The sequence below is a fragment of the Boleophthalmus pectinirostris genome, unplaced genomic scaffold (genome assembly GCF_026225935.1).
Source record: "Boleophthalmus pectinirostris isolate CB_2022bp ecotype Guang Dong unplaced genomic scaffold, ASM2622593v1 HiC_scaffold_3, whole genome shotgun sequence".
NCBI lineage: Eukaryota > Metazoa > Chordata > Actinopteri > Gobiiformes > Gobiidae > Boleophthalmus > Boleophthalmus pectinirostris.
This window is the reverse complement of record NW_026571299.1, coordinates 30641776-30663663: the sequence shown is the minus strand read 5'-3', so window position 1 is coordinate 30663663 and position 21888 is coordinate 30641776. Positions and strand designations below refer to the sequence as shown.

Below are 21888 nucleotides of genomic sequence, written 5' to 3'. Positions count from 1 at the left end.
GGGTTCTTTAATCAGACATAGGCACAAGACCCATAAATGTACATTGTGAACCCTTTACACAACGAGAAAGGCACAGACACTAGTGTGACCAATACTCACTCTTAAACACACAGCAGACAGAAAACATTAGTGATTAGCAACAAAATACAACAGTTTAAGTCACAATGTTAACAGAAAAAACAATAAAGATGTTATCAAAATTGGTGCCAAAAACAGACTAAATATTGTGATAAACTTTTTATCATATTTTACAAAAACAAAAATCACACAGGTTCTGGTTCGTTTGTGCACTGGTGATGGGGGCGCCGTACAGTGCAATAATGGAACATCAACATGAGTTCAAATGACAAGGATTCAGAATGGTTCACTTGTTTTGAGAAGTTTGGACTAGTTTAGGTTCAGGCCTTGATTTATTAAAGTGGGTCAAGATGTTCATACCTGTTTCATACCTGCATTTAAAGGTCCACTAAGTAACTTTTCTGCCACCCGATTGTCTTTAAGGAGATGTTAGTGCTTTGTCTAAAATGTTTCTCAGTATATTATTAAACAATTCTTATCTCCATGGTGATAAACTGATGCCCAAAAAGTCAAGTTACAAGTCATATCTGTGGACAGTGAAAAGAAAACATGTTTTTACAATACTGTATATGATTTTTCAGTAAAACCACAAAGATAAAGAGGTTTAATGCCATACTGTGAGACATTCCAGACAAAGCAATGACTCTCCATGGAGACAAGAAGATGGAACTGCCAAATTTAAGACAAGTTTTCTTATTATCTGTTTGTGGGGTATTTTTGTTGAGCTATTAAATAAAATTGTATTACTCCATGACATCTTATTTATTTAACTGGAAGACCAAGTCCTTTATTTCAAATTAAACTAGAGTCAAAACTAAACAAAACAAAATGAACATTGTGATTTCAGGTCATTTGAACTCATGCTGATGTCCCTTTTGCAGTGTAGTGGTTGGCTGTCACTATTTTTTTGCATGACTCAAAGAGACCTGGTGTAGCTCGGGTGGGGTTAGAAATGCGACTCCTTCTCTGAGATGGTGGAGATTTTGCAGTCGCCTTTGGCCTTGGCGTCGTTGGAGGCGTATGGACTCAGAGCGGCCAGTTTCCCCCTCATCTTCAGGTCTGGGCTCGGGGTGGTCAGCTTCTTCATCCTCTGCACGAGGTACATACAAGATCCACAGGTGAGGACATAGGTAAAAAGCGGTACAGTGAGGTGAGGAGAGATCATTCATGTAATTTGTAAATGTAGTTGTAAAAAATCTGTGTTTCAGTTATTGTTAGATTAGTATACTCTTTCTTCTCCTCTGCATTTGACCCATCCTTCAGTGCCCAAGAACCCATCTCCAGACCTTGAGCTAGGCCTGGACAGGACTATTTTAGCTGGAAGATTTTACCTGGTGCTATTTTTTTTGGGAAACCAGTGCCCGAATAAAACCCACTCAGACACATTTTGAAACGTGCAAACTTGGTACAGAAAGGCCCGGATATGAAAACAGAACCTTCTTACTGTGAGCCACTCTATGTTTATACTATTATTTTTTTATTGAAATAAAAACAAGAATACAGTTTAAGGTTGACAAAACTCACTCACCTGCTTATGACCGGTTTGTACAGGTTTATGTGTATAATGCATCACTATAGTTGATGAAAGCAAGAGGATGAACTGCTAATTTTAAATATCTTTTCTATGTTATTATGTCTGTTTCTACCTTGCTTTGAACTTTGAATTTTCTTCGGGATCAATAAAGGATCTATCAATCAATCTATTTACTACTTAACTTATTAAATGCTGTAAACATTTGTCAGACTTTGTTAACAATTTAATCTATTTATTTTTTGCTAGTTTGACAATTTTACTGCAGTTTTTAATTTTATTTCCTGATTGGACATGGACAGCAGATTAGGCAGTAAAATAACATCCTGCTTAATCTGGACAGTTAGTTTGTATTAAAGTTATATTATTTGTTTCATCACATGACAGATATAACTATATAACAGTGTCCCATTTGGACTTTTACCTCAGAGAAGGTCCCGGGGGTCTTCCAGATCTTCCAGATGAGTCCGAGGGGGATGCAGACCATGGAGGACATCGCCATGAACCAGCCGATGCCATAGCCCCAGTCGGGATAGGTGTACACGTTATTGTACTTGAGAGGCTTGTACTTAATCAGGAAGAACAGGAAAATCCCCTGCAGCGGACACAGTGACATTTGGGTGGAAAATGTTACCCCCATCATGAAGGGAGGGCTAAAGGTCAGATTTTACAATTCAGCGTGAAGAAAATGACAAAACTGTGATGGACTGAACGGTTCTTACATGTTAAGACATACAGTACATATACAATTTAATATAATAGTTTATAGAAGCAACTGGATAGACCAAGCCATGACAAAAGCATTTGTTCTGTCTTGCAATAGTAAATATATATAATATATATATAATATATAAGTAACCATAACCGAACTGGTTGTTGAAAGTTCTGTAATCTGATTTTTAGTGAGTTATCTTGCCATGGTAAAATCCCAAATTCCTCGTTCTCTTAATGTCTTAATATTTCTATTAATTAAAATTACACTACTTTTTTAAAAACTACAACTGCTCATTTACTGTCTTTCTAAATGTACAACAAATTACAAGTAAAAGTAAAAAAAAATTGCAGTTTTTGTAAAGCACAGATAAAACAAAACAAATATTCGGCACCATTTTTTATGTGGTTAAATGTGTTTATTATTTTTTACGTTTTTTTTTTTTTTTTTTTTTTTTACTATTAATGGCCTAAATCATTATTTACAGAAAATGAGCAATTATTTGATCAAGAAAAAATATTTGATCAAGAAAAAATACTTGATCAAGAAAAATTCAGGCTGAGTAACTACTTAATTAAGGGGTTAGGGTATTCATTAAATAATACTAAATTACTAAGTATTTGTCCATTATGAATTAAGTCTTCATTCATGCTTTATTAACTTCACAAGCTGATTTGGACACAATTCACACTCTGTTAGCAGCTTCAGTCTGAATGCTTGAAAAAGGATACAGCAACAAGCAACACATGTCAGTTATACTATCAAAAAATGAGTAGGATAGAAGAGAAAAATACAGATTATTTGAGGTTACTTGCTCTTCAGTGACAATTTTGGGTCATCACCCTAATTTCACCTGACACAAACCTGTCAAAATCATCTCAATTTGAGTAGTTAATTTGAATGATTCTAATCTGCCTGTTGTTTAGTGAAAAGCACATAGTCTATTATTGGAATTGAAGGTTTGCACTCACAGCACAGATGCCTGGGGTGAGGAACATCCAGCACCACTTAATGAAGAAGATGGGCTTGTATCCGATCATATCCTCAATGTTCAGGTAGAATCTGTCACTTCCTAAAATCATGAAAAAAATAGAAGAAAAAAAACAAAAAAAACATGTCATTTTGAGTTACAAGAGGAGAGCCCAAATAATGAGGAGGCAGATGTTTCTTGACAGTTTGAGCAGATAATCAGGGCTGGAGACAGGACTGGAACAACTCAATTATAACAGCTAAAAACAGTTCAGTATCTTTACATAATAATTGGAGGTTGTCAGATTCTAGACTCAAGTGTTATGTTGCTAGATAGGGGCAAGTTAAAGGTGTACTTTGTAACTTTTCTGCTCTTTGGCTTTGTCCCCATTTAGATGTTATTGTTTTGCCTGATAAGTAAGGCATTAAACACAAGTCTCTCCATGGAAACAATCAAGTCATAAAACTAAACCAAGTATCCATTCAGCAATAAAAACATACTGCAACTGAATAAATGCAAGATAAATACGTTTACTTCCACACTATAAAACATTCTGAGCAAAGCAGGTTCATCTCCACGGAGACAAACACCAACAGAAAAGTTCCATAGCACACTTTTCAGAACCTGATATCCCAATGAATTTCATCGGAAAAGAGGCAAATGTTTTCTTTAGTGACTAGACCATTGATCCCACTATATCAAAACTTCAATCTGAATTTTGTGTATTCCTTAAAAATACAGGTCTAGTAAATGGTCTTTAAAGCACTGTAAAGTACTATTAGATTGTGTGTATTCTATGCCTGAATGAATACTTGCCTATGGACTGAAAAAAAATTATAGCTAAATAAATAAATAAGATAAAGTAAGTAATTTTCTTGTTTTAGGCATAATCGATATGTTATGTTACTATTATTATGTTAATTGAATGTTGTGTTTGACTGGATCAGATGTAAATTTTAACATTAACATTTCTCCTGTGCATCATACAAAATTACCTGTAAATGAACAGGTTTAATGGCAACACTGTAAATTAAAGCCGTGCGCGGCGATGATGGCCCTCGCCCCGGGCGCGCACCGCCCCCCCACGCGACCTCCGGGGACTCGCGACCGCCCCGGCACGTCACCCTTTCTCCCCGACATCCGCCCAGGCCGACAGCTAGTCCATTAGACACATTACATAATGCACCTTTAAATATTTATAGGAGTCATTGCGCCCCTGCTGGGCAACAGTGGAAAATGCACCATGTCCGCTATTTATTTTTTTGCTCATAGTCATGCATAGAACTTATTCCCTGAATTTGGTACAAATGCAATAATGTGTACATGTCATGTATATGCTAGGGGGCGCTATAGTGTTAAATTTTCATATGTTTTATAGTGTATTATATTCAGGTCGTGATCAGGCATTAGTGATTCAAATTTCAGCACGATCGGACTAAGCCTGTGGGTGTAATAATTTTTTTACTATTTTTTCAGGGAGTCTTTGCGCCCCTGCTGGCCAAACGTGGAAAATGCATCATGTCCATAATGGACTTTCTTGCTTGTAATCATGCATAGAATTTAATCCCCGAATTTGGTCCAACGCACCGCCCCCCCTGGCGAACGCTGGGGACTCGCGACCGCCCCGACACACCGCTCTCTCTTCCCGACAGCTCCCGAGGCCAACAGCTCGTCCACCAGAAAAATGACATAGTGTACCTTTAAAATTGGATAAAGTGAATGATTCTAGAGACAAACTGTAGACACTAAGCCACAGGTCACGTGACTTTAATGGTCAAGAGCACTGTCACACTAAGACTAAGTGCATGAAAACACATCCTCCACCAGAAAAGTTACATAGTGTGCCTTTAAATTTCTCAGAAGTGAAATTATTCTAGAGGCCAAAGTGTAAAACTAGGGCATAGGTCTTACTGACGTTTATGATGAGGAGTACGTCAGTGAATGTTTTGGCAAAGTTTTACAAATGAATGTAAAACTAATTTTATGTCACACAATAATAAATTGTGTGCATTCATATAGGTGGCGCTGTATCCCTGATAACTGTATTTGACATATCAATGGAATAAGGGTCATGCAGTGTATAACTGATAGAAATGTCATCACAATCGGACAAAACATGTGCATATAATAATTTTTACAATATTTTTTGGGGGATTCTCTGTGCCCCTGCTGGCCAACCGTGAAAAATACACCATGACTGTAATAGACATTTTTGCTTATAATCATGCAAAGAATTTATTCCCCTAAATAAATAAATATGTTTTATAGTGTATTATATTTAGGCCGTGATCAGGCATTAGTGATTCAAATTTCAGCACAATCGGACTAACCCTGTGGGTGTAATAATTATTTAACTATTTGTTGGGGGAGTCTTTGCGCCCCTGGTGGCCAGTGGTGGAAAATGCATCATGTCCGTAATAGACTTTTTTGCTTGTAATCATGTCTAGAATTTAATCCTCGAATTTGGTACTAATCCGATAATGTTGATGTTTGATTCTCTGTGCCCCTGCTGGCCAACCGTGAAAAATACACCATGACTGTAATAGACATTTTTGCTTATAATCATGCAAAGAATTTATTCCCCGACTTTGGTCCAAGTCCGATAATGTTGACATTTCATGTCTAAAGGGGCGTTCACACCAAAGCGTCAAAAAACGCCTTGACGCCTCTATTTGGACGCGTTTGCATTTGAGTTTAGACGCCCCCGACGCGCGTCTTTGACTCGTGAACAAACGGGAGAAAAATACTTGACGCGCGTCCGTTGCCGTGGAAACAAAAGCCCGGTCCCGGTCTTTTCCCGAAACAATATCAGACCAGACTGAGAGAGTGTTTTTATGACATAAAACATCAGCGGAGGAAATCGGGTCGACGACTGGGGCGTATATATATTTATACTCCGCTAATGACACTGAATCAGTCCCGGTCTAGTCCTGGTTTGGTCCCGGTCTAGTCCTTGTTTAGTCCCGGTCGAGTCCTGGTTTAGTCCTGGTCCGGTCCTGGTGTAGTCCTTGCGATCGGCTCGGTGATTGTGGCGTATATATTTATGCTCCGCTCATGTTGGTGGTTCTGGTTCTGGTTCTCGGGTCTTGCTTCCTGATAATAACGTCGCTGCGTCTCTGGATACTCGTCCCTGATTGGTTGACGCGGCGCGTCTGACGTGAAAAGTTCAGCATTTTCAACTTCTTGATGCTGACGCTTTGGATGCGCGTCTTGGCCGCTGACGCCAAAACGCTCAAGACGCGCTGCGTCGACGCCAGATTCGCGCCGCGCTGACGCCGAAAACGCGCCGCAAAAACGCAGGACGCTCTAGTCGCGCGTCCACATAGACTTTACATAGAAAGTGGACGCTTTGGTCTGAACGGGCCTTAAGGTAGGGGGCGCTATACTGTTCACTTTTCATATGTTTTATAGTTTATTATATTCAGACCAATATCCCGCATTAGTGATTCAAATTTCAGCACAATCGAACTAAGCATGTCCCTGTAATCATTTTATAAATATTTTTTGGGGGATTCTCTGTGCCCCTGCTGGCCAACCGTGAAAAATACACCATGACTGTAATAGACATTTTTGCTTATAATCATGCATAGAATTTAAAGGTTGTATGGAGGATTTTTTTTTTGTTTCAAGTTGTCAATGATAGCATTATAGAGATGCAGTAGCCTTGTAATTATGATGACCAAAAAAAAGAGAATAAAAATTCATCAACTCTGGACGTGGTGGGGCTAAACATTTGCCAATAGATAACGACACTGCCTCGTTATCTGTTAGCTGACAGGCTGTCAATCAATCTCCCTACGTTTCTAGCGTAACTGACTTGCCTGCGCGCTGCCGGTACATGGTTTACGTACGACTGTCACGCAGTCCACAGATGCAAGCCGCACAGACGCTGTTTACTCCACCAACGCAACAGTTCTTAGCGGCTTTTTTTTACCTATATCTTCCTCGCAGTTCGCACAAAGTTTGTTGCAATGGCAGACAAGAATCCAGGAGCAGTTAGCCGCAAAAGAAAGTCTGTTTTTGAGGTCGCTGAAAGAAGAAGACAAGGGGAAAAGCAGCGAAGCCAAATTAAGGTGATTCTTGAAGATTCATTCCAGCGATGGCGCAACTGAAGCAGACGCAGGGTCTAAAGACTGACGCACTGGTCGCCAAATTACTCCTGGACAGGTCACTTCTGCTTATTATGAAAACGTACTTTATTTCCAAGAGCTAGTCAAACGTTTTTCAGGACACGAAGGCGATATCCTATGTCTGAAAACATATTTTTAATTTTCAAGGCAAAGAAAGAGTCCGCTTGCTGCTGCGTGTTGGAGCTAGTTCATTCGCATGGAATCTCCGCGCAACCTTCTCTGCACCCCTTTCCTGCTCCTGTCCCCGCTGCCCGTTCCGCTCTTCCCCCTGCTCCTCACTTCTCCGGGCACCGCTCCCCTCTCCTCTCTCCTCTCCTCTCTCCCTGCTCCGCGCTTCTCCCTGCTCCTCACTTCTCGTCCGCGAACGAAATGTCCGCACACCCGCTCCCCCCGCTCCTCACTTCTCCGCCTTGCCTAACCAACACTGTAGTTAGTTGTTTACAAGTCATGTGCAGCGCACCGGCTGTAAACAAACCTGTTTCTGGCGTAAAGAGGAGGTGGGAGGAGGCGTTTCTACGTAGGAGCTGTAGGGGAGGGGGGGTGGTTTCACGCATGCGCAACATTTGAAAAAGGACAAACAGTCGCTGGATTTCTCGTTCCTTGGAAAATCCTCTATACAACCTTTAACCCCCGACTTTGGTCCAAGTTTGATAATGTTGACATTTCATGTCTAAGGTAGGGGCGCTATACTGTTCACTTTTCATATGTTTTATAGTTTATTATATTCAGACCAATATCCCGCATTAGTGATTCAAATTTCAGCACAATCGAACTAAGCATGTCCCTGTAATAATTTTAAAAATATTTTTGGGGGGATTCTTTGCGCCCCTACTGGCAAACCGTGAAAAATGCATCATGTCCGTAATAGACTTTTTTGCTTGTCATCATGCATAGAATTTAATTTCCGAATTTGGTCCAAATCCGATAATGTTGACGTTTCATGTCTATGCTAGGGGGCGCTATAGAGTTCACAGTTCATATGTTTTATAGTGTATTATAATCAGGTCGAAATCAGGCATTAGTGATTCAAATTTCAGCACGATCGGACTAAGCCTGTGGGTGTAATAATTTTTAAACTATTTTTTGGGGGAGTCTTTGCGCCCCTGCTGGCCAATGGTGGAAAATGCATCATGTCCGCAATAGACTTTTTTGCTTGTAATCATGCGTAGAATTTAATCCCCAAATTTGGTGCTAATCTGATAATGTTGACATTTCATGTCAATGGTAGGGGGCGCTATAGTGTTCACTTTTAATATGTTTTATACTGTTTTATATTCAGGCTGAGATCACACATTAGTGATTCAAATTTCAGCACGATCCGATTAAACATGGGCATGGAATCATTTTTTTACTATTTTTTGGGGGGAGTCTTTGCGCCCCTGCTGGCCAGTGGTGGAAAATGCCTCATGTCCGTAATAGACTTTTTTTGCTTGTCATCATGCATAGAATTTAATTTCCGAATTTGGTCCAAATCCGATAATGTTGACGTTTCATGTCTATGCTAGGGGGCGCTATAGAGTTCATTTTTCATATGTTTTATAGTGTATTATATTCAGGCCATGATCAGGCATTAGTGATTCAAATTTCAGCACGATCGGACTAAGCCTGTGGGTGTAATAATTTTTTAACTATTTTTTTCAGACAAGACGAGTTACAGCAATACCTAAAGCTGAAAACATGCCTCGGGAGAACAGAGGTAGGTTTTGCTATGCTAACTATGGTATTTATGGCTGGATTTTTGTTTTACTTTTCAGTGATATTTTATGTTATTAGGTTCTTTTTTCAGACCAAACTTGACAGTTTTGGCTGCTCAGCAGTGGTCTTCCTCAGAGTAGTTTCCAGTACTGTCTATTGAAAAAAAGAGGACAGATATGGTAACATTACTGTACATAAGGAGCTTAACAGAAAAAGTGCAAAGGGCAATGGGAAAACACAATATCAACACACCAGTGAAACCATACAAAAAACTCAGGCAATTGCTCGTCTACCCAAAAGATAAAATAGAACCGGAGTATAAATGTAATGTCATATACGAAATACCCTGCATGTCCTGCAATAAAACATACATTGGGGAAACAGGGAGCGCATTCAATACACGAAAAAAGGAACACAGGACAGAATGCGAAAAGGAAACAGCAAAGGAAGGTAGGAAGACAGCGCCAAAACCTGTATAAATCAGCTGTCCGGACACGTCAAAGCAACATCACTTGACCACTCTGAGGAAGACCGCTAGTGAGCAGTTGAAACTGTCAGGTCTGAAAACAAACTCTTGGTCTGAAAAAAGAACCTAATAACATAAATTATTGGAAGACCAAATGAACCTCATAAAAACAATTATGTATATTATGTATATTGTCTAGACTACACTTATAGCCTTAATTGTATATAAAGTTGCATTAGAAAGAATCTGCTCTCATGTTTCATATTGTTTTCATGATGCTTGTCTCATTTGCTGGCTTATCCTCTACAGCTCAGAGGAAATCAAATTGTGTAAAAGAGGTTGAAAAACTTCAAGAAAAGCGTGAGAAGAGACGACTTCAGCAACAGGAACTCAGAGAAAAGAGGGCCCAAGTATGAGTTTGAGGAATGTCAACTTTCCTTTGTTGTGTGGTTCAAATTATTTAACACTTTATTTTCCAGGAAGTAGATGTCAATTTACCCAACTATGAAATTATGTGCATGATCAGAGACTTCAGAGCCAGTCTGGACTACAGGCCCCTAACCTCCAATGATCTAGTAAGTCATATTAACATACAGTCCCTGACAAAAGTCTTGTCGCTTATCCATTTTGTAGAAACAAAAGCTTATAACTTGACTTTAAATTAATCGATTGGTTTTAGAAATGTCTCATATGAAGCTAAAACCCTCCCAAATTATGCTCAATATATTAAAAAAAATTTGCTTCACTGAAAAAAGATTGATAATTTAATGAACACAGAAAGGTCAGATTTTGGCAAGACAAAAGTCTTGTCGCCTTGTCATATGATGCACCCAATCCTAGATTACAGTCTCACCTGTGATCAGTTACTGATCAATCAGTTAGTGGGTGTGTATAAAAAGAACCCCAGCACACCAGACCTTCACATCAACTGCAACTTGACCTCTGACAACATGCCTTAAGATCCACCCTGAGACCAAAGCATTAATTATCAAGAGGCTGAAGACCAGATCCACTGCTGAGGTGGTGACACCTTCAATGTGTCTCAGCGTCAAGTACAAAGAATAAGAAAAAGATCTGAAATGACTGGAGATGTTTTTGACAAGCCCAGGTCCGGCAGACCCCGCAAGACAACTGCTCGGGAGGACCGTTTGTTGATTCGAAAATCCACTGCCAGCCCCTTTTCCACTGCAGCAGACTCCACCAGGCCTGGTCACCTCAAGTCCCTGTGTCAACCTGAACAGTTTGTAGAATTCTGTGTCAAAATGGCCTCCATGGTCGAATCAGTGCACAGAAACCAGCACTAAACAAAAGGCAATTAAAAAACTGTGTGGCATTTGCCAAGGCCCACAGCCTGCTAAAAGGATGGACACTGGAAAAGTGGCAGAAGGTGGATTTCTCAGATGAATCCTCAGGTTGAATTACATCACAGCTGCCACAAATATTGCAGGAGACCTACTGGAGCCCGCATGGATCCAAGATTCACCCAGAAAACAGTTAAGTTTGGTGGCGGAAAAATCATGGCCTGGGGTTACATCCATTATGGGAGTGTGCGAGACATTTGCAGGGTGGAAGGCAATATCAATAGCCTAAAATATCAAGAAGTATTAGCTCCTCTTACATTCCCAACCATAAAAGGGGTCAAATTTTGCAGCAGGATGGTGCTCCATCGCATAATTCTATCTCAACATCAAAGTTTCTCAAGGCGAAGAAGATCAAGGTGCTCCAGGACTGGCCAGCCCAGTCACCAGACATGAACATCATTGAGCATGTCTGGGGTAGAATGAAAGAGGAAGCATGGAAGGCAAAACCAAAGAATCTTGATGAACTCTGGGAGGCATGTAAGACGCTTTCTTTGCTATTCCTGATGGACTTCATCAACAAATTGTATGAATCATTGTGGAACCGCATGGATGTAGTCCTTGAAGCTCATGGAAGTCATACAAGATATTAAATATGGATCTCACAGCACCACTACTTCTTCATTCACTGACGTTATGCAACATATTTTTGTATTTGAAGTAAATTATTTGTTCAATTTTCTGTAGGCGACAAAACTTTTGTCTTGCCAAAATCTGACCTTTCTGTGTTCATTAAATGATCAATCTTTTTTCAGTGAAGCAAATTTATTTTAGTTTATTGAGCATAATTTGGGAGGGTTTTAGCTTTCATATGAGACATTTCTAAAACCAATCGATTAATTTAAAGTCAAGTTATAAGCTTTTGTTTCTACAAAATGGATAAGCGACAAGACTTTTGTCAGGGACTGTACAGTATTTAAATGTTCATGTTTATTTACTATTGTAGTATTATATTCTATTATTAACTATTGAAGTTTACAACAAAAATTGTATCCTGCAGATAGAGGAGCACAGAATATGTGTGTGTGTGCGCGCTCGACCATTGAATAAAAAAGGTAGGTTCTCTATTATTGGCTTTTTTGATTTATATAGTGAATGTATCAGTTTTCTGTAAACTGTCCCTTTTAGAGCTATCAAAGAAGGACTTAGATGTCATCACTATCCCAAGTAAAGATGTTGTTATGGTTCATGAACCGAAGCAAAAAGTTGACCTGACACGCTACTTGGAGAATCAAACATTTCGCTTTGACTACGCTTTTGATGAGAACTCCACAAATGAAATGGTTTACAGGTATGGGTTTTATTGTCCCTTTGAGCATTTAAAAAAATCATGACTTCAGACAACATCAACTGTGTTGCCAGATTTACAGCCCAGCCTTTGGTTGAGACCATTTTTGAAAGAGGAATGGCAACTTGCTTTGCTTACGGACAAACTGGAAGTGGAAAAACACACATGTAAGTAATGTTTCTGATTCCGATATGTTGTGAAATGACATTACTTAGGAATGACTATGTTTCAGACCATGGGAGGAGACTTTTCAGGGAAGAACCAGGACTGCTCTAAAGGAATCTACGCTCTGTCAGGTAAGTTATTTAATCATTTAATTTTGTTTTAGCTTATGTATGCATGTGTGTATATTTTTATATATACCGGTACATATATATATGTATGCATTATATTATGTACGTATATTTTTTTCAGCCAGAGATGTCTTTCTCATGTTGAAAAAGCCAAACTACAAAAAGTTAGATCTCCAGGTCTTTGCCACTTTTTTTTGAAATCTACAGTGGCAAGGTTGGTATGCATACTTCATACATACCCATATTTATATGTTGTTTTAATAAACAGCTGCTGCTTTTGTCTTTAAGGTGTTTGACTTGCTGAATCATAAGGCCAAGCTGCGGGTATTGGAAGATAGGAAGCAGCAAGCAAGTCCAGGTGGTGGGCCTACAGGAGAGAGAGGTCAAATGCACAGAAGATGTCCTTAAACTAATCGAAGTCGGAAACAGCTGCAGGTATCCTTTGGCTCAGCTGTAGTATATGATTCCTTTATTGGCTGTGGGAAATAATTCATATGATTTTCCCAAGGACTTCTGGGAAGACATCAGCAAACGCCCATTCCTCCAGGAGCCATGCCGTTTTCCAGATCATTTTGCGCAGACGAGGAAAGATGCACGGAAAGTTTTCTCTTGTCGATCTGGCTGGAAACGAGAGGGGAGCTGACACATCCAGTGCAGACCGCCAGACTCGTCTCGAAGGAGCTGAGATCAACAAGAGTCTGTTGGCTCTGAAGGTATGCTGCCCAATCCTTTACCATATTATCTGATATGTTTGTTATCCTTTTGATTTATCTTTTTCAGGAATGTATTCGGGCTCTAGGACGAAACAAACCCCACACTCCATTTAGAGCAAGCAAATTGACTCAAGTACTGAGAGATTCCTTCATTGGAGAAAACTCTAGAACTTGCATGGTATGGCAAAAACCAGTGGTCACCATTTAACTTCTGTTATGTCCTTGATGAGACACTTAGTTAAACCATTGAAGAAGAACCACAGGAAACGTTTTGGAAGTTTAATTTTCCTCTTCAGATGGTGTAACAGACAACAACGTTGCTCTTAGAATCTGAGCCAAATGTAATACCAAAACAAAGTGCATTCATCTTATTTAAAACTTTATATATTCACTTAATAATACAAAAATATAAATGTTTAGGGACTTATAAACACATTAAGTAACTCACAGTATTGCCTGCTTTGAGCTCCAAGGTGGATTACGGTTGATGAGACCAGCCTGACAGATCCCACATACAGAATGTCTATTTTCTGGTTTCCATCTATGGAAACCAGAAAATGCACACCGGAAGTGAACCCATTCCGCTATTTTTTTTTATACATTTTTAAACATGAAAGTAATTAACTTATTTATTAAAGGAACACTATTAAAGGTACAATTGTCTTAAGGGCAACACAGCTTCATACCTTAAGTTTGGTCAAGGGGCTTGAATGTTTTTATTTTTTCAGATTGCTACAATCTCCCCTGGAATGGCATCTTGTGAAAACACTTTAAACACTTTGAGATATGCCAACAGGTGTGTGGGGTTTAATTACACCTTATTGTCCTTGTGTTGTGTCTTGTGTCTCATTTAAAATCACTGTGTTTGCAGGGTCAAAGAGTTTGGCATAAACCCTTCAGATATCTCTTTCACACAGAGCGGGGGAGGAGGGCGATCTGAGTTGTCACCTACTTATGAGTATGACCTATACTGATTAACTATATATATATAAAACAGTTATACTAGTAAACCTTTTAAAAACACAACATAGACCTGAAGAACATGTGACCTCTGCACTGTTTATGTTCAGGGTCCAGGATCTAACAGTGGATCCTCTGGCAGCGATGGACTGTCATCAGGCTGGACACATTAACCAGCTGGAGGTGCTTGAGGCCCAGTGGGGAGTTGGCAGCTCCCCACAGAGAGATGATCTGAAGTTGCTCTGTGAACAGAATGTAAGTATAACGGGGGGGACCGGAGGGTGTGTTCCAACTATAGGGGGATCACACTCCTCAGCCTTCCCGGTAAGGTCTATGCCAGGGTACTGGAGAGGAGAATCCGGCCGATAGTCGAACCTCAGATCCAGGAGGAGCAATGTGGTTTTCGTCCTGGCCGTGGAACACTGGACCAGCTCTACACACTCTCCATAGGGTGCTCGAGGGTTCATGGGAGTTTGCCCAACCAGTCCACATGTGTTTTTGTGGATCTTGGAGAAGGCATTCGACCGTGTCCCTCGTGGTGTCCTGTGGGGGGTGCTCCGGGAGTATGGGGTCCGGGGCCCTTTGCTAAGGGCTGTCCGGTCCCTGTATGACCGGAGCAGGAGCTGTGTTCGCATTGCCGGCAGTAAGTCAGACCTGTTCTCGGTGCATGTTGGACTCCGCCAGGGCTCCCTTTGTCACCGGTTCTGTTCATTGTGTTTATGGACAGAATTTCTAGGCGCAGTCAGGGGCCAGAGGGGGTCCGGTTTGGGGACCACAGGATCTCATCTCTGCTGTTTGCGGACGATGTTGTCCTGTTGGCTTCATCGAACCAGGACCTGCAATGTGCACTGGGGCGGTTTGCAGCCGAGTGTGAAGCGGCTGGGATGAAGATCAGCTCTTCTAAGTCTGAGGCCATGGTTCTCGACCGGAAAAAGGTGGCTTGCCCTCTCCGGGTGGGTGGAGAGTCCCTGCCTCAAGTGGAGGAGTTCAAGTATCTCGGGTCTTGTTCACGAGTGAGGGAAGGACGGAACGTGAGATTGACAGGCGGATCGGTGCAGCTTCGGCAGTGATGCGGTCGCTGTATCGGACCGTTGTGGTGAAGAGGGAGCTGACCCGAAAGGCGAAGCTCTCAATTTACCGGTCAGTCTTCGTTCCTACTCTCACCTATGGTCATGAGCTCTGGGTAGTGACCGAAAGGACGAGATCACGGATACAAGCGCTTGAAATGGGTTTCCTTCGCAGGGTGGCTGGGCGCTCCCTTAGAGATAGGGTGAGGAGCTCAGTCACACGGGAGGAGCTCGGAGTAGAGCCGCTGCTCCTCCACGTCGAGAGGAGCCAGTTGAGGTGGCTCGGGCATCTGTTCCGGATGCCTCCTGGGTGCCTCCCTCGGGAGGTGTTCCGGGTATGTCCCACCGGGAGGAGGCCCCGGGGAAGACCCAGGACACGCTGGAGGGACTATGTCGCTCGGCTGGCCTGGGAACGCCTCGGGGTCCCCCCGGAGGAGCTGGAGGACGTGTCTGGGGTGAAGGAAGTCTGGGAGTCCCTGCTTAGGCTGCTGCCCCCATGACCCGGCCCCGGATAAGCGGACGAAAATGGATGGATGGATTGTTTCACACAATCATGTTAACATTGCAAATTCAGATATTTAAAGTCCACTCACTTTTACAAAACTTATTTTCACAAAACATGAAATGCCAATGCTATGAGCACTTTAAAAAAATCTAAACAAGTATCTTTAAGAGACCTAATAAAATGTAGTATTTTTCACTTGTATAATTACTAGTGAGAAGGATTTGTGTGGGACCATATAATGTACATTGAACTCTGTTTTGTGATGTTTTAGGAAGAGGAAGTTTCCCCACAGCTCTTCACTTTCCACAAGGCTGTGTCTCAGCTTGTGGAGATGGAAGAGCAGGTTCTTGAGGACCACAGAGCTGTGTTTCAGGTAAACAATTCAAGTGACATCCATTTTATCTGTGTAAATCTGAGCTGCATGGATTTATAAATCTTAAATCTATTCACAGAAGTCGATTCGTTGGTTAGAAGATGAAAATAGTACTTTTAGAAATGACAAAGGAGGTAGACTATGATGGTGAATCATATGCAACTCAACTTGAGCAAATTCTGGATCAGAAGATAGACATTCTCACTGAGCTGAGAGGTAAAATACAGTAATCAAGACTCTTGTTTTTTACATTGATACTTGCAGAGCATAATCTGTAATTCTGTTTTGTTTTAGACAAAGTAAAGTCTTTTCGCTGTGCACTACAGGAGGAGGAGCAGGCTAGCAAACAGATCACCCCAAAGAGGCCTCGGTTTAAAAAAGGAATCAGTTTAATTTAATCTTGCCTATAACCTTTGTACATGGGCATGATTTGGGCATGTGGTCTTTTTGTGTAAAATGAACCAAAACAAGCTGTTTGTGTCTGTGTAAAGTTAGAAAAATTTGACAATTATAAACTAAACTTTGGAAAAAAAGCATTGTACGGTTGACCTATGAGGGGCACTGCAGTCAAGCCTGAGAGTTTAATGGAAACTTGAATCATTGATGATTAAAGTGAAATGAAGTGAACTAATTTGTCATAATAAAAAGTAATGCATTGTTATTGTTTTGTATTTATATATTTTGTGTTTTTCCATTGAAGTCTTTAACATGCACCTCTCAGTAAAACTGTTGCCAATACATTACTAGTATATTACCATCAAATAGTTTATTTCACACAGCAAAGGCAAAGAGAGCTTCATCTGTTCAAAAAACCTCAGTGCTTTATCTGAGGTTGAGGTCAATAAAACAAATGTTTTTAGTAATTAGTCAGCTAATACTAATATTTTATTACAGTGTAGTACAGTATAGGCTAGCATATACTTGGCCCCTTCATATCTTAAGTTGGTCATGCTGATCTTGTTGATAATGTAATAAATAAATATTGGTAAAATAAATAAATGAATAATTAGGCTACTCATTAAAATTATAAAAATTGAATGGCCTAAATGAAGTGAACATCTTTAAGAGTTGCAGTTAAGCTTGCAAATCCATAATGCTTACTGCTCAGAGTATAGTTTATTTACTGATACTGACATCAGTAGAAGCACACATAAATACACAATATATGCACATACTATAGGCCATGAGATTAAATGCTGGAATACAAAGAACAACTGGTCAACAGGAGCTGTAGTGCTGTTTGATTTCACTTACCACACATTATCATTAGGTCTGATACAACTTTAAAGGTGCACTATTTACCACTTGCTTGTTTTCATGGAGATGTGATAGATTTGTCTGGAATGTTCCGCAGTGTGCCTAAGGAACATAAAAACAAGCAAGAGACGCCACCAGGCCAAGTCTGCACTTGATCGCTTCAGTCCTGTGGTTTTGCATTGCTGTAATATGAACTGCTGGTAAAATAATAATAAAAACATTAAAGCCGCGCGCGGCGATGGTGGCCCTCGCCCCGGGCACGCACCGCCCCCCCTGGCGAACGCCGGGGACTCGCGACCGCCCCGACACACCGCTCTCTCTTCCCGACAGCTCCCGAGGCCAACAGCTTGTCCACCAGAAAAATGACATAGTGTACCTTTAAAATAGGATAAAGTGAATGATTCTAGAGCCAAACTGTAGACACTAAGCCACAGGTCACGTGACTTTAATGGTCAAGAGCACTGTCACACTAAGACTAAGTGCATGAAAACACATCCTCCACCAGAAAAGTTACATAGTGTGCCTTTAAATTTCTCAAAAGTGAAATTATTCTAGAGGCCAAAGTGTAAAACTAGGGCATAGGTCTTACTGACTTTTATGATGAGGAGTACGTCAGTGAATGTTTTGGCAAAGTTTTACAAATGAATGTAAAACTAATTTTATGTCACACAATAATAAATTGTGTGCATTCATATAGGTGGCGCTGTATCCCTGATAACTGTATTTGACATATCAATGGAATAAGGGTCATGCAGTGTATAACTGATAGAAATGTCATCACAATCGGACAAAACATGTGCATATAATAATTTTTACAATATTTTTGGGGGGATTCTCTGTGCCCCTGCTGGCCAACCGTGAAAAATACACCATGACTGTAATAGACATTTTTGCTTATAATCATGCAAAGAATTTATTCCCCGACTTTGGTCCAAGTCCGATAATGTTAACATTTCATGTCTAAAGAGGCGTTGACACCAAAGCGTCAAAAAACGCCTTGACGCCTCTATTTGGACGCGTTTGCATTTGAGTGTAGACGCCCCCGACGCGCGTCTTTGACGCCGTGAACAAACGGGACAAAAATACTTGACGCGCGTCCGTTGCCCTGGAAACAAAAGCCCGGTCCCGGTCTTTTCCCAAAACAATATCAGACCAGACTGAGAGAGTGTTTTTATGACATAAAACATCAGCGGAGGAGATCGGGTCGACGACTGGGGCGTATATATATTTATACTCCGCTAATGACACTGAATCAGTCCCGGTCTAGTCCTGGTTTGGTCCCGGTCTAGTTCTTGTTTAGTCCCAGTCGAGTCCTGGTTTAGTCCTGGTCCGGTCCTGGTGTAGTCCTTGCGATCGGCTCGGTGATTGTGGCGTATATATTTATGCTCCGCTCATGTTGGTGGTTCTGGTTCTGGTTCTCGGGTCTTGCTTCCTGATAATAACGTCGCTGCGTCACTGGATACTCGTCCCTGATTGGTTGACGCGGCGCGTCTGACGTGAAAAGTTCAGCATTTTCAACTTCTTGACGCTGACGCTTTGGATGCGCGTCTTGGCCGCTGACGCCAAAACGCTCAAGACGCGCTGCGTCGACGCCAGATTCGCGCCGCGCTGACGCCGAAAACGCGCCGCAAAAACGCAGGACGCTCTAGTCGCGCGTCCACATAGACTTTACATAGAAAGTGGACGCTTTGGTCTGAACGGGCCTTAAGGTAGGGGGCGCTATACTGTTCACTTTTCATATGTTTTATAGTTTATTATATTCAGACCAATATCCCGCATTAGTGATTCAAATTTCAGCACAATCGAACTAAGCATGTCCCTGTAATCATTTTTTTTACTATTTTTAGGGGGAGTCTTTGCGCCCCTGCTGGCCAACCATGAAAAATGCATCATGTCCATAATGGACTTTTTTGCTTGTAATCATGCATAGAATTTAATCCCCGAATTTGGTCCAAATCCGATAATGTTGACATTTCATGTGTATGGTAGAGGGCGCTATAGAGTTCTCTTTTCATATGTTTTATAGTGTATTATATTCAGGCCGTGATCATGCATTTCTTATTCAAATTTCAGCACGATCGGACTAAGCCTGTGGGTGTAATCATTTTTTTATTATTTTTTTGGGGAGTCTTTGCGCCCCTACTGGCCAACCATGAAAAATGCACCATGTCCGTAATAGACTTTTTTGCTTGTAATCATATACAGAATTTAATTCCCGAATTTGGTACAAATCCAATAATGCTTACGTTTCATGTCTATGGTAGGGGGCGCTATAGAGTTCATTTTTCATATGTTTTATAGTGTATTATATTCAGGCCGGGATCATGCATTAGTGATTCAAATTTCAGCACGATCGGACAAAACCTGTTTGTGTAATAAATTTTTAACTTTTTTTTGGGGGAGTCTTTGCACCCCTGGTGGCCAACTGTGAAAAATACCCCATGTCCGTAATGCACTTTTTTGCTTGTCATCAGGCATAGAATTTAATTTCCGAATTTGGTAAAAATCCGATAATGTTGACGTTTCACGTCTATGCTAGGGGGCGCTATAGAGTTCACTTTTATTAGATTTCATATTTCATTACATTCAGGCCTGGGTCACGCAATTGTGATTTGAATTTGAGTTCTCTATGACAATGCCTGTGGCCGTGACAGGCCTTCGAAAAAACAGGAAACGAAGGCGTTATTCGCCGGCGTGCTACGGGCGAACCGTACGGAGTATCTCAAAAAAAGTTGAAAATTTCTGTGAGTTCATGTCTCTAGATGTGACATGTCAAATCTGAGCTCATTTGGACCAAACCCCGGGGACTTGAATCTTTTTGTAGACCCCCAAGTTGAAACGGCGCCGAATTTTTGATCCAATATGGCCGACTTCCTGTTCGTCATACGGGTGCACAATGATTGGCTTTTTGTTTGTCTCCATGAGTTCTATCACTGTTCCGAATTTCGTGACCCTACTCCAAAATATGCGTCTGAGCCTCCCAGTCATCTCAAAATTTTGAAATTTCAAGGGGGCGCTGTTGAGTGGGGGGGCTTTGGGCATTGTCGCGATGCCCGTTTTATCGAATTTTTCGCCGGACCGGTCGATCTGGACCCCGGTTTGGGGACTTTTCGTCGATGTTCAGGGGGTCAAAAATGCGATCGTTTGGTCGGAAAAGGGAATAAAAATAAAAAATAAAAAAAAAGAAACCGACGAAGAACAATACCCCTCGCCCTTAGTGGCGAGGGCCAATTAACATAGCAACAAAGTTCACATTATTGTTTACAGTACAGTACAGTATGAACAATATGTGCTTAACCCAGATCTCCAGCAGAGGGCACACAAGAAATGGAAAAGAACTAAGAGGGTTATGCAATATTTTCTAACATGAGGCATAATGGAACAAAGACAACATTATATTACACAATGTGCAAAAAGTAGTTGTTCCCTTGGTCTAATTATTAAAGATCTAATTATTTTCATTACATTGATACTGAACATGAATACAGTGGTTCTCAAACAGAGTATGCAAGGTGAGAGTCCTCTGCATTTCTAGTGTTTATTTAATTAATAAACTATTTCAGTTATTTATTCTTGTCTTCTTCTAGATCATTTTTAGAACATTTTTTGCAGTTGTTTATACCTAGTTTAACCATAATAAGACCTTGTAAAGTCCTATTACAGATCTGGTTTAATACTGTTTTAGTCAGAAAGACAACAATTTCTTGATATGATACTTTGACAAATTTGACCCTCTGCTCTTACCATAGACCCAGCCGATACATATGGACTCAAAGATGGCCACAAACAGCAGACACATCCCACTGGCCGCGTACGCATCGAACAGCTGGAACACGTACATGCCCCCCTGTGGAGACCAGACACATTATCAGACATTTTATTATAAAAGACTTACATAAGACAATATCCATGTTTTTTTTTTTTTAAACTACTTTTTGACATCATATTGATATTGCATCTTTTTCACTTTAAAGATGGGCTATGTAACTTTTCCTTTTTTTGAGATGTTATTGCTTTGCCAGGAATGTTGAACAGCATGGCATTAAACTTAACCATAACCAAATAGACAATCTGATGACACCACCAGGTCAAGCAAAAAAAATTAATTCAATGGGAATGCAAAATTAGCAAGTTTAATACCATACTGAGGAACATTCCAAGCAAAGCAATAATAACTCTATGATACAAGTATGTGGTAGACCCTCAACCAAAAAAATTACATTGTGCAGCTTTAATATTAATCATGTGGATATATGGAAAACCAGCAGTAATTTTTGAACAGACAAAATGCCATAATTGTCAGCAGAGGTCGCACGGACTTGCCTTTCACCAGTAAACTAAGAAATGAAACTGTTGAGATTTGGTTTTAAACAATAGCTGCAACTGCCATTTTAATATACAACAATAATTGGGGCAATAAGGGATTAATGCTTTTCTCAAATTGTCACAACAAGATTTATATATTTGCTATGCAGTACTCCCATATCCTAAA

At 40.6% G+C, this 21888-nt stretch overlaps 1 protein-coding gene across 1 annotated transcript in view; it reads right to left on the bottom strand.

Moving 5' to 3' along the window:
* Positions 1-1024: 1024 nt before the first annotated feature.
* Positions 1025-21888, bottom strand: part of slc6a11b (solute carrier family 6 member 11b) — a 52627-nt gene continuing 31763 nt past the window's right edge. Inside the window, exons 12-15 of the mRNA XM_020933902.2 lie at positions 21141-21243; positions 3293-3393; positions 2034-2204; positions 1025-1168 (exon numbers count right to left, since the gene is read on the bottom strand). Of these exons, the coding sequence (XP_020789561.1) occupies positions 1025-1168; positions 2034-2204; positions 3293-3393; positions 21141-21243 (519 nt within the window). The remainder of the gene's footprint in view (positions 1169-2033; positions 2205-3292; positions 3394-21140; positions 21244-21888) is intronic.